Source organism: Lactuca serriola, chromosome 6, assembly GCF_051521515.1.
Source record: "Lactuca serriola cultivar US96UC23 chromosome 6, Lser_US96UC23_V15, whole genome shotgun sequence".
Lineage (NCBI taxonomy): Eukaryota > Viridiplantae > Streptophyta > Magnoliopsida > Asterales > Asteraceae > Lactuca > Lactuca serriola.
Genome location: NC_136413.1, coordinates 78,001,127 through 78,013,874, shown reverse-complemented (window position 1 = coordinate 78,013,874; position 12,748 = coordinate 78,001,127). Strand labels below are relative to the sequence as shown.

Sequence of the window (12,748 nt, the reverse complement as noted above, 5' to 3'; positions counted from 1 at the left end):
TTTGACTAGCCCGGATTTGCGGGCGTTATAGTTAAAGGCGCACGACTCTCCAATCAGCGCCCCTGATCATGTCTCCTGAAAAAGCGATCTTGTCTGGTACGGATCAGGCAAGGGAGCTAGGTATAAAATGGTACACTCTCAGACCTACGAGGTAAGTTCTCAGGATCCCTACCGGAGAATATACACATACCCTAAACACCCTCTAACTTGACCATCAGAGCATTCTTCCTGGAGCCCCTCTCGGAAAGCGGCTGACGGCCTTTGTTCTTTGTGATCTTGCAGTGATAACTGAACGCCGGAGAACACCAGGTGGATAGAACAGGAGCAAGGTCGCATCATTTGGCGCCATCCGTTTGTGAGACGAAGAACACAAACAAAAAGTACAAAAGTAAACGTCAATGGCGTCCAACAGCAGTGAGGGACGACCGGTCAGTCCCATACGTCCCATGACGACGTTGGGTGAAACACCACCGCCTACAATGGTCAACAGGTCCATTTTGGGTGAAGAAAGTTCTACAACGGTTCTCGGAAATGTTCCACAACCGTCGTTCTCCCAGCAAGGAACGGCAGCGGTGGGGCCATTTCCGTCTACACAACTTCATATGCCACCATTCCTTGCACCGCCGACACAACAGGCACAACTGCTCCACCCAGCAACATTTCCGTCGAACCATGTTTCCAACACTTCGCCATCGTTTGCAACACCGTCGTCATTCCAGCTGACGGGTGGACAGAGTTCAACGACCGCGTTTTCATCGCTGGCGCAAGCCATGATAAAGCACCCAACATCCATCTACCCAATGGCCAGTGCATGGACCGGACCAGCTATACCCGCCAACAGCAACCTGCAACACCCGGTAACGATCAACGCTGCTACTCCTATACACCCTTTCTCCGCCAGTCACCCTTTCCAGCTACCCTTCCAGCCATACCTTTCTACGGACCAAGTCCTGGCTACCTTACACCGCCACCGCATGGCATGAACCATCATTATCAGCAGGGACCGACGATTGTCCCAGGCCAAGATGGTTTTTCCCGTAGTGTAACGTCCCCGTTTGTCAAAGAGCTGTTGGATTATGAAATACCAAACACAGCAAAGCTCCCGACACTCAAAACGTACAATGAAACCACCGACCCGGACAGCCACATCGACACATACGAATGGACGATGACGTCGTTGAAGCTTAATGAGAAGTTCTGGTGTACATACTTCCCGACGACTCTCGATAACGCAGGTACATGGTTCAAGACATTACCACCGGGCAGCATTTCAAACTTTGCTCATCTCAAGTACCTCTTCCTCACCAACTTCGTGCAGCTACGTAAGTACAAGGGAGATTCTGATTCAATCATAGGCTATAAGCAGAAAGAGGGGGAAACTGTAAGAGAATATTTCACAAGGTTCATAAACGCTACACTGGACGTGCCAAGGCATGACGAAGGATTCATAGCCGGCGCCTTCACATGGGGACTCCTGCCATGTCCCTTGTCACAGAAACTCATGGGAAAGAAACCCCTAACACGGGCCGAATTGAAGGAAAGGGTGGAACTATATCTGAGGCAGGAAGACGGCGAAGCAGCCAAGCAAGCTTACCTAAATGCTATGGCAACCAAATATCACAACCCGACTCGCATCGATTTGGGGGGGGGGGGGAATAGGCACTATGGCCAGGCAAGAAGACCACAGACACGCTTTCGACCATTCACCAAGGACGATAGACACGGCCGCCGCCCAGACGTGTATGCGGTGTCTGAGAAACAGCAGCCGGCCAAGTCACCCAAGAGCCGATACTATGAGTATCACAAGAGTAAGACACACGATACGGCCAACTGTTCGGTACTAAAGAAAGAGATGGAAGAAAAGCAACTCAAAGGAGATCTGCTAGAAGTAGCACGAACCTTGCACGCCAAGTTCAATGCGGAATACGCCAAAGGTACACCCCGCGAAGGCACCCAACCCAAGGAAATATTCATGATACGCAGTAAGAGAAGCAGGGAAGAGGAACGGGGGAGAGAGGAGACCGCCAAACCTTCGGCACGCACGCTCACGTTCTCCATGCAAGACCCCCGACCGGAAGGATGGAGGGGCGATGACCCGTTGGTGATACAAGCCTCCATCAGAGACGTAACCATACATAGGGTCTATGTCGACACCGGGAGTTCGGCGGACTTCATCTATGAGCATTGCTTCCGACTCCTCCCAGACCGCTGGAAGGATAACTTACGACCCACGACGGGGAGGCTGGTGGGATTCACAGGTCATAGCCTATGGCTGCTGGGCACAATCCACCTCCCCCTAACCATTACTAGCCACGAAAAACAGCGAAAGAAAACCGCCTTGATAGACTTTGTGGTCATCCGACACTCGGAAGAGCACAACATCATCCTGGGAAGAATAGCCCTCTTGAAGCTGGGGGCAGTGCCATCAACTATGCATGGGATCATGAAACTTGACACCCCAATGGGCGCGACTACGGTGTTGGCCACTCCACCTAAAGAATTGCAATGTTACACAGTCATGAAACCGGCAGAAATAACCAAAGAGACAAAGAGACCCAAGCGTAACCCCGGGAAAGGCAAGGAAATAATCAATGAAAGACACCCCGATCATCCAGTTGGCAATGGATACGATCTCCCAGCCCGCACAAGAAGAGCGCTGATCGACTTACTCAAACGATACAAACATGTGTTCGCATGGGCCCCAACAGACATGATATGGGTGGAAAGGAAGGTCGTCAATCACAAGCTTGTAATTAAACCAGGCGCGAAGGAGGTTAAGCAAAAAAGGAGAATCCAGGGAGGAGACCATAATAGGGCAATTAATGCAGAAGTGGCCAAGTTGGTAGAAGCCGGGATAGTGCGGGAGGCAATATTCCCGACGTGGATTGCGAACCCAGTTATGGTCCGCAAGCAAGACGGGTCGTGGCGTATGTGCATCGATTTTTCCGACTTAAACAAGGCATGCCCTAAAGATTGTTACCCTCTTCCGGAAATTGACTAGAAGGTGGAGTCGTTACAAGGATTTAAGTTAAAGTGCTTCCTAGACGCATACAAAGGGTATCACCAGATCTTGATGAGCAAAGAAGATGAGGAGAAAACAGCCTTCTACACGGATCATGGCACTTTTTGCTACACCAAGATGCCTTTCGGCCTAAAGAATGCAGGGGCCACATATCAGCGCCTGGTCGACTCAATATTTGCTAAGCAGATCGGGAGAAACATTGAGGTATATGTGGACGACATGGTGATAAAGAGCCCACATGAAGACAAGATGTTACAGGATATTGAAGAAACTTTCTAAACCCTGGAGAAAGTGAAGATGAAACTGAATCCAGCCAAATGTACGTTTGGGGTGGAAGAAGGGCAGTTCCTGCGGTACTACGTCACCAAGCAAGGTATCCAGCCCAACCTGTCCAAAGTCGAGGAGTTCATTGAGACACCAACGTCGAGCTCCCTCAAGGATGTGCAGGGTCTAAATGGAAAACTCACAACTCTAAGCAGGTTCATTTCAAAATCCGCTGACAAAGCCATGCCGTTATTTCACACATTGAAGGGTTGCATTGAGAAGAGCAATTTCCAGTGGACGAATGAAGCAGAAAAAGCGCTTCAAAGAATCAAGGAAGCGCTACAGGAATTACCCACGCTGGCTAGTCCGGTCCCTGGAGAGACGCTGCAAGTATACCTCTCGACATCAGGGGAAGCGATATCTGCAGCATTGACTGTAGAAAGAGAAGGGGAGCAGAGACCGATATATTTCGTTAGCAGAGCGCTGCAAGGACCAGAACTCAACTATCCCACGCTGGAGAGGCTGGTCCTGGCACTCATTTATGCGGCGCGGCGACTAAGGCGATACTTTCAAGCACACCAGATCGAGGTGATCACGAGTTATCCCATCAAACAGATACTGCTCAAGCCGGAGACATCGGGCCAGCTAGCAAAGTGGGCGATTGAATTGGGAGAGCACGACATAAACTACCGTCCAAGGACAAGTATCAAGGGGCAAGCGTTAGCCGATTTCTTGTTAGAAATTCTGGATGGAGGGACCCATCCAAAGAAAAAGTGTGGGCAGTTGAGGGGGCCCCAGCCGGAAATAATTCATGGACCTTATATACGGACGGGGCGTCCAGTAGAGAAGGCTCAAGGGCGGGATTGATCTTAACTAGCCCAGAAGGAGAAGAGGTAACCTACGCCCTCCATTTCGATTTCCACACTTCAAACAATGAAGCAGAATACGAGACGTTGCTGGCCGGATTACGCATAGCCAAGCGGATGGGGGCGAAAGCCGTAACGACCCTAACCGACTCGAGGCTAGCGGCAAACCAGGTTAATGGGAGTTTCGAAGTGAGAGATCAGAGGATGGGAAAATATGTAAAGATGGTGAAGCAATTGATAGGATCGTTCGGGCAGTTTACGATCAAGCAGATACACGGGAGTGAAAACAAGAGGGCAGATGCTCTGAGTAAGTTGGCATCTACATGCTTCGACCATTTGTCAAAGAAGGTCCTGGTAGAAGTACTCTACGACAGAAGTATAGACGAGAAGCAAGTGAACGTTCTAGCCCCAGCCGGACCCACGTGGTTGACACCGTTCAGGGAATACTTGCAGAGGGAAATATTGCCAGAGGATCATGGCGAAGCTAGGAAGATACGTATAAAAGCGCCTTCATATGCAATGGTTAACGGAGAATTATACAAAAAAGGGTTCACGACGCCATGGCTGAAGTGTGTGGACCAAGTCAAAGGGAGAGAATTGCTACAAGAGGCACACTCAGGCCAGGCAGGTGCACATGAGGGGGCACGGGCCTTGACGGGTAAGGTGTTGCGAATGGGGGTATATTGGCCAACGATACAACAAGATGCGATAGAAACGACCAGGAAATGTGGGGAGTGTCAGTCTTATGCCCCAGTTCAAGCAAATCCCCCGGTGCCGCTACATAACATATCCAGCCCGTGGCCTTTCTACCAATGGGGCATAGATATAGTGGGTCTATTCCCAGAAGCACCAGGAAGGCTAAAGTATATGGTGGTGGCCGTGGACTACTTCACAAAGTGGATTGAAGCGGAACCACTGGCATGAATATCGGGGAAGCACATGATAAAATTTGTATGGTGGAATATCATGACAAGATTTGGGACACCCAAAGTTCTTGTCAGCGACAATGGCATGCAGTTTGAGGAGAACCCGTTCAGAGAATGGTGCGCCACCAAAGGGATAAGCCAACGCTTCACATCAGTAGCACACCCGCAAGCGAACGGGCAGACGGAGGTATCCAATCGAACCATTGTGAACATAATCAAGAAGAGGTTAGGAAAAACAAAAGGGAATTGGGCGGAGGAGCTACCGACGGTGTTGTGGTCGTACAGAACCACACCACGAACAAGCACAAAGAACATAGTTCCCGAAGACCCCCAATTCCCAACTCCCCTAAACCAACAGAGAGGCATGGTCCATACTAGCAAAAGACAGAAGAGCATCGTTCACACTAACCGAAGGACCACCCAAGGAAGCACCAACAACTACCTCACCACCCCCACCACCAGCGGAAGTCTTCTGAATAGACTCAACCCCAGCCACAAACGCGGCATGGCGAATGAGGCTTATGTCATTGGTAAAATCGGGATGCTCGATCAACTTGTCAACAATGCGAACCACACCAACACGAACCAGCCAATCTAAGTCTCGACGAGAAGCATCTACATCCGACTGTAGCGATGATACAAGCCTGTCACGGTCAGCAACATCACGTTCCAGACTCTCCGCCTGAATCATTAAACCCTCATTCATCTGTGTGAGGGAGTCAACCTTAGCCTCCAGCACGGCCCTGGCCTCATCAAGAACGCTCTTCTCAGACACTAGTAATTCGCACTTTTTCTCAAACAAGCGAAGATCACCGCCAAGCTCACTAAGCTGACGCTCCAGACTTGCCACACGCGACCCACAGGCAGCATGCGCGGTCTCCATTTCACCAAAGGTATGGATGCGTCGAGAACCTGCAATAAGATAAAACATAGCCTACACGGCAACATAGGCCATATTCTGAGCAAGGGCAGGGCTGCCCATGGCTTCCATATCTCCAACTGCAGCGGGAGGAAAGGCGTGGCGCGAAAATTCCAAAGCATTGGCACACACAAAAAGTCGGGAATCGTTGCGAAGATCCCATGGTGGGACAAAAACAACCGACTCAGAAGCACCATCTCCAAAACCACTATCCTTGGGGGCTGCAGCTTGCCCAGGGACACCAAAACCCGTGAGCGGGGAAAGCTTGGAAGGAACAAAAGGAACAATGGGAGAAGGAATAGAAGAAAAGTGTGAAATAACGGGTTGTTCAGTCGCCCTATTGATCCCTTCGGACTGTTGTGTGTCGTCATCAGGGATAACTACCACACTAGTTGGGGCGGAATTCATAGAACTCAGTAGGCGAGAGAAGCTGCGTTAAGTATGCACTCTCTTGGCAGTGGTGGGCGCTCCAGTCACTGGCTCGCCCATGGCTTGCACAACTTTTCGTTTCGCCTGCATCCGCCCGACATCTGCAATGATTCCCTCTTTCCTATCTTCACTGTCCTCCATGGAAGAAGAAGAGACACCACCCAGGGGCATAACAGCAGAAATGGGGCGAGCATGTAGCGGGTTCTCCTCGGGCGCCGATGAACTTGCAGGAGGAACAGGAGGCACAATGGTTAGGGCAAGCTGATCCATTCGGCGGGGCGGAGGGAGCCGATCGACCAGATCCACCTCGTGAAACTCCAACGTGCCCCATTAACGTTTGCGCAACACCTCATCCATAGACCGAGAGGACTCAGCACCTAGGGCAAGCAGAACGGAAAAATAAGTAACACGGGAGTAATAAGGGGACAAAAAGGGGAAGAGAAGGATGCAACACTTACCATCAACTACGGAGAAAAACACATCCATCTTGCCACGTCACCTCCAGGACGGGCTCATCCCTACCCTAGAAAGAAGCGCCTCAGAGTAATCCTCAGCAAAGACCTGCACACTCTTCAGGTAGTCGGCGACACCCTGGCTGTGGGGAAAACGTTTAGGGATGGTATCACTACTAGAAACATAGCCTTTTCCGACGCTCATTGCGCGTCGTAAAACGCTCAGATGACGCACAAATGCGCGTCAAGGAAGGCCCTGTCATAAAGAGAGACGGCGCGCATTTATGACGCGCATTTACGACGCGCGGTTATGACACGCAATGCGTATCAAGGAAGGCTCTGTCATAAAGGAAGACGACACGCATTTGCATGTCGTAACATTACGACGCACGTGTTTATGACATGCAATGCGTATCAAGGAAGCCCCTGTCAAGAAAGGCCATGTCATAAGTGAAGACGACACACATTTTTGCGTATCGTAATTTTAATTTTTTTTTAAATATTTATAGATTTACTTATTTTAAAATTAAATTTGCATTTCATGTCTCATAATAGAAAAAAAATATATATTTCTATATTTAATATTTTTAAATTAAATTTGCATTTAATCTCTCATAATAGAAATAAAATACCATATACAAAAAATACAATCCATTGCATAATATAAAATAAAATTTCATAGTAAAAAAATAAAATAAATTGCACAAATTATGATATGTGTGTAATTGTATCCTTCATCAGCCTCCATGTCCAAAGTTGGATCTACCTTCCTAATCTGTATGTATAACAAAGACACATATGTTAAACTTGTTACCATATATTAACATCTGATCGTATGGACTCGAGTGTTAAACTTGTTACCAATAAACCTGATATTGCCAACCCATAAGGACCTAATATGAAACAATGGGCATAGTTTGTTGGAGTTTTTCCCTTTATTACAAATATCATGCATTATTTTAGCAGCAGGTGATGGAACATGATATGAAACTAACCTGCTTGGATGTTGTGCTTGTAGCAGGTGCATTTGATGTCTCTATTGGCCCAGGGCAAACAAATGTTACCATGATTCCCTTTTGGTAAAATTGAAATAATAAGTGTGATTATCATAATTATCAACTTTTTGACTTTTTATTTAAACATTATACCCTTTCCAAAGAAGAGTTGGGAGTCTGTTTCTATTCTAGATTAAATAAACAATCTAATTAATGAAATGAAATGATCATTTTACCCTTTCCAAAGAAGAGTTGGGAGGAAAGAAAAAAGAAGGGAAAACAGGCATAGAATTAGTGTTTTAATACATTAAGCCTGAATTTTTGGCTTAACCCATCAAATCATTCTATGTAGAATAAATCAAGATTAAGTTCTTAACCCATTAAGCCCATTAAGTAAAAAAAAAGCAACCCCTTAATCTAATAATATATATAGTATGTAAATGTTTCTTTTTCACTTCTTGTATCTCATAATATATTAATATATACCTATGTATTAATAATTTGGATATAATGAACAATTTGTATCTGATAATATATTAATATATACCTATGTATTAATAACTCGAAAGATAACCAGTCACCCAATAGATAGTTGTTTTCGCATTTCCTAGATTTTTTTTGTGAACCCAACAATTTCAAGCATACCCCGTGCCAACATTGTGGTGGTGAATGCCATAGGAAACCTGCATGTGATACTACATAAGTAAATCAAACTGAAATAGTGTCCAACATACATAAAGCATCTACCATAGAGTGTTGTACCTAAAAGATAATTCTTAATAAGTCAGAAGTTGGCACTTACACTAACAAAATTAGCAGAAGCCTGAATTCGGATCTTTAAAGGCACACAATCACGGATATACCTTCTGTTCACAGCTCTAGCTGAACCAAGCCTGTAAATTATATAAAAACCAAAGATTGTCATTATCAAAATAAGGTGTGAGTTTTGACTTTTGAGGTCAAAAGTCAAAATAATGCTGCTAAAGCACTATAATGGGGTTCATGTCATAAGCCATTTCATACATGACATTACCCATGAAAAGAACAATGCTGCTAAAGATCAATGGTCTGAAATATGATCTGTTTGACCAAGCACTGAAATAAACAGAAGAAAAATATTGTGCAATAGCCATGACACCAATCACAATCCTAGAAACTGTTGTAGCAGCTCCTAAGCTTGTTGAATAGTCATCTGTTGTTGGCAAAATTTTGTAATAAAATAATAAATATACAACAAAATATACAAAATTTATGTTCATAATATTTGGAACAGGAAACAAATAAAAATAATAATCAGTTGCAGCTTGTTATACCTTCTTACATGCAGTTATTGGATCATCTGAATAAAATGGAGGTTATCCAACAAGCATCTCATACATTATTGCACCTAGTGACCACCTGCAATAGTAGTAACAGTTAAAAACAAAATAAAAGAAAATGACAAAAATATCCTCAGCAAATAGTAATACAACACTAACAGCAAATAGTAATACAACACTAAAAAAATCAGACCAACAATCGTGAAGTCCATGTCATGTAGTAAAAAAGAAATTGTATTACAGGGGCTAAAAAATCAGAACAACAAATAATATTTGAAGATTTCAGCAAACGTGGGTATGGGATCCCAATCGCCATGTCAGCAGTCCACGTGGTCCCCGCCACAGCAGTAGCTCCTTCTCCTCCAGTGGCGGTGACAGTGATGAGTCAGCAAGGTGGTGCTTGTTCTTATGGTTCAGCAATGATGAGTAGTGCATACAAATTCTAACATAAAAATTAATGGCTTATTTTAATTAATCATAAAATTTAGCCATTGGATTCCATTATACGTTATCTAGTATGGCTTATTTTAATTAATCATTGTATATTAACAAGGGTAAAATATGAATTTAGCAAAGAAGAATTGATCATTGTGAATTAATACAGTAAACTAATCTTTAGATAAAATAGACAATGACAAGGAATGCTATACTATAAGATGACCACAATCCACCAATGGTCTTATACTACAGTACTGTTTTTACTCTTTTGGATTTTATGGCACTTCTACTATTATTGGCTTGCTTGATCTTCCTAGATCTCTCTTTTTCCACGTTATACTCATATAGGATTTAATACTTATAAAAACAAGAGCAGCAGTGCTGGGTAGAGGTGCTGCCACCACTGGTTTTAAACACTTCCTTGCTCTCACTGAAGCCGCAAAAGACCAAACCGATGGTCCTTTCAGAAAACTCTTCATAACAATCAAATCAGATGTATTTATTTATTACTATTTTTGACATGATAATGAAAACTTAATTACATTTTACTTTTATCTTTTACATGTGGACTAGAATTTTTGTTAGATTAAATACAATTTACTACATTTTGTGTATACCATACCTACAAGTTTATTTCTTCTAACTCATCAAACATGGAACAAAAGGAAAGGCATCACGTTCTCGTTTTTATTAATAAGGCTTACCAAAAAAGCAATTTTCCCATAAAGTAATTTGTCCCCTGTTCTACTTCCGTTCTCCCCTGTTAATCTGTATTTTTTTCATCTTCTGTACCTTGGTAATTTCCAGATTGTATTCTTACAGGAGCTAGTCGCACTCTAGGGCTTGTATTACTGAAACTCAAAGGCCTAGAAGATAAAGTGTAAATTATCGAATTGATCCTCACAGACATCAATATTTGGTTTTCTTAAATAGAAATTTTGAATTAGGAAAACTGGTAAAATTCTGATTTTACAAATAGGACTTTTAATGCTTCTTCACAATCTAGTATTGGGATATGTACAAGGTTAATTATCTTTCAGGCTGATAGGGAAATGAAACAAATTGGAAGATTCCATATGAAAGATATTGAAACTTACTTCTATTACTCCAGACAACAATATCACACGTGATTTATGCTCTTTAATCTGAATGTTGTCATTGGATAAATCAAAATGGTCTCTACAAGAAACACTCCCAGTTGCAATTATAAAACAGAGCTGAAAAATAAAGATGAGAGACACAAAAGATAAGATCACTTGGAAAAAATGTCTCATATTCTAGTTCAAACAGCATGATAAAAAGAGATTTCTTATACCATTCAAAGTTTGATTTTGTAAGCAGTTGCTTCACCACAAAAGTTTATAGCATCGAACAGTTAATCTACCACACTTGGTAATAGTCCCTTGTTAAGGTTGTCAGCTTCCAAAATGTTGGCTCCCTGTTAAAAAGTCAAATATGGACTTCATTTAAAACAAGTGTTATTGAAACATTGTATTTTACTGAAATGCACATCACCTCCATAGTAAAAGTCTTCCCTGCTCCTGTCTGTTAAAGTGCATAAAAGAATTCATTAATATCATATTAAAGGTGAGGGATCTCTTTCAAACTTATTTGAACAATAGAGATAGCTAATGATAAAGCATATAACTAGAAAAAAGGCTTCATTGCAGTTCTTATTTAGCTTCTTTAACAGTGATACAATCATAGAACCATATTATTGGAGCTGATTGAAAAGGTAATAGAAATAACCAGATTTGCACATTTGTTACCACTTATGTTAATAAAATCATCAGTAAAACTTCAATGTTTGCAAAGAATAGAAAAACAACAAATCGGTGGGGAATGGGGGTCATAAAAAGAGAAGCTTCTGATGGATCACAATGAAGTTGAAAAGCCCTAACATTCATAGTTGGGTGATATTACATTTATCTCACTAATAAATTTTTTTACCACTTTGTTAACTTTTGTTTTGAGAGAATCGTGAAAGAAATTAAACCCTAAATAAATGCAAGCCTACATGGGTTTACAGAAAGGATTAAAATACCTGGAAAAAAGTACAGAGCATAAGAACGCTTGCTCTCCAACACCATCGTCTTCTTCCGTTGTCGCATAATGTTATTAGGGTTTCATCTGCAATTTATCCTTGAACAACTTCTACTTCCTTAAATTTATTCACATCGAAGTTGTTAGGTGAGGGCTATGCGGCAAGAAGAGACAGTGAGGGTTGGAGAGGGTGGAGATGGGTGAGGGGCGAAGATGAACGAGGGGATATGTGAGAGAACTGATGGAAAAGAAGTAGAAGAGAAGCTCGTGAGTAGTTTTAGTAGGTGGAGTAATATATAGGGGAAGCGGATTCGGGACACAGTGGCCGGTGCTGATGAGTCTCAATGGTCGGCGATTAGAGGTGAGCCTTCGGTCGCCAACGAGGTGAGGTGAGACAGAGCAAGGTAAGGAGAGGCTAATCAGGTCGTCAATTACAAAGTACTCGTGTGGAAGGGGTGGTGGGTAGAATCATGCATATGAAGGCGCTGAAGAAGGTCGATGGCAGAGGAAGGCGCTGAAAAAGATGCGACGTTGGCGGAGGGTCGAAGATGGAAGAGGGTCGACGACCAGGAAAGAGGACGAAGTGGTGGTCGGAGTGTGAGGGAAGTAGTTATCGGTCGATGTGGGGGAGGGGAAAGAAGTATCTCCGATTATGTTTTAGGGTAAAGAAGGAGGTGAAAGCGGGCTTTTCTAATTTTTGGGTTTTTCCTTTTCCCGCTTGTTACTAAAGAGCGCGTTTCATTAAAAATTATAAAGCGACATGTTTAGATGTCACACATTTTATAACAAGTGCCCTCCATGTTTTTTTTTCTAACACTAATTTTAGGGCACGCCAAAATTGGGCGTCCTAAATCCTTAAAATTTCTAGAGAGCTGGCATTATTTTTAGATCACACGCTTTTGCGTATCGTAAATCACCGAGTGTCATAAATTGCGCGTCATTAAAGGTCTGTTTTCTAGTAGTGTATCGGCGAAAGCATTTGCACGATAGCGACCACTCCCAACTAACTCCTGATTCACCCACAACCACTTATCCTGCCAGTTCTTCGGGGTGCGCCCGTCGGGAACCAAGACAT

At 43.6% G+C, this 12,748-nt stretch overlaps 2 protein-coding genes across 2 annotated transcripts; both read left to right on the top strand.

Annotated features, from left to right (window-relative positions):
- The first annotated feature begins 1,168 nt into the window (after window positions 1–1,168).
- Window positions 1,169–3,001, top strand: LOC145059936 (uncharacterized). The gene has a single exon (XM_079007696.1). It carries the CDS (start codon window positions 1,169–1,171, stop codon window positions 2,999–3,001), a length of 1,833 nt encoding a protein of 610 aa, XP_078863822.1.
- A 1,268-nt stretch (window positions 3,002–4,269) lies between these two features.
- Window positions 4,270–5,076, top strand: LOC145059935 (uncharacterized). The gene has a single exon (XM_079007695.1). The coding sequence runs from the start codon at window positions 4,270–4,272 to the stop codon at window positions 5,074–5,076; it is 807 nt and encodes a 268-aa protein (XP_078863821.1).
- Window positions 5,077–12,748: the final 7,672 nt, after the last annotated feature.

Bases quoted from the DNA above. Each gene is read 5' to 3' on its own strand.
- LOC145059935 (XM_079007695.1), top strand. From the start codon at position 4,270: ATGGGGGCGAAAGCCGTAACGACCCTAACCGACTCGAGGCTAGCGGCA.
- LOC145059936 (XM_079007696.1), top strand. From the start codon at position 1,169: ATGACGTCGTTGAAGCTTAATGAGAAGTTCTGGTGTACATACTTCCCG.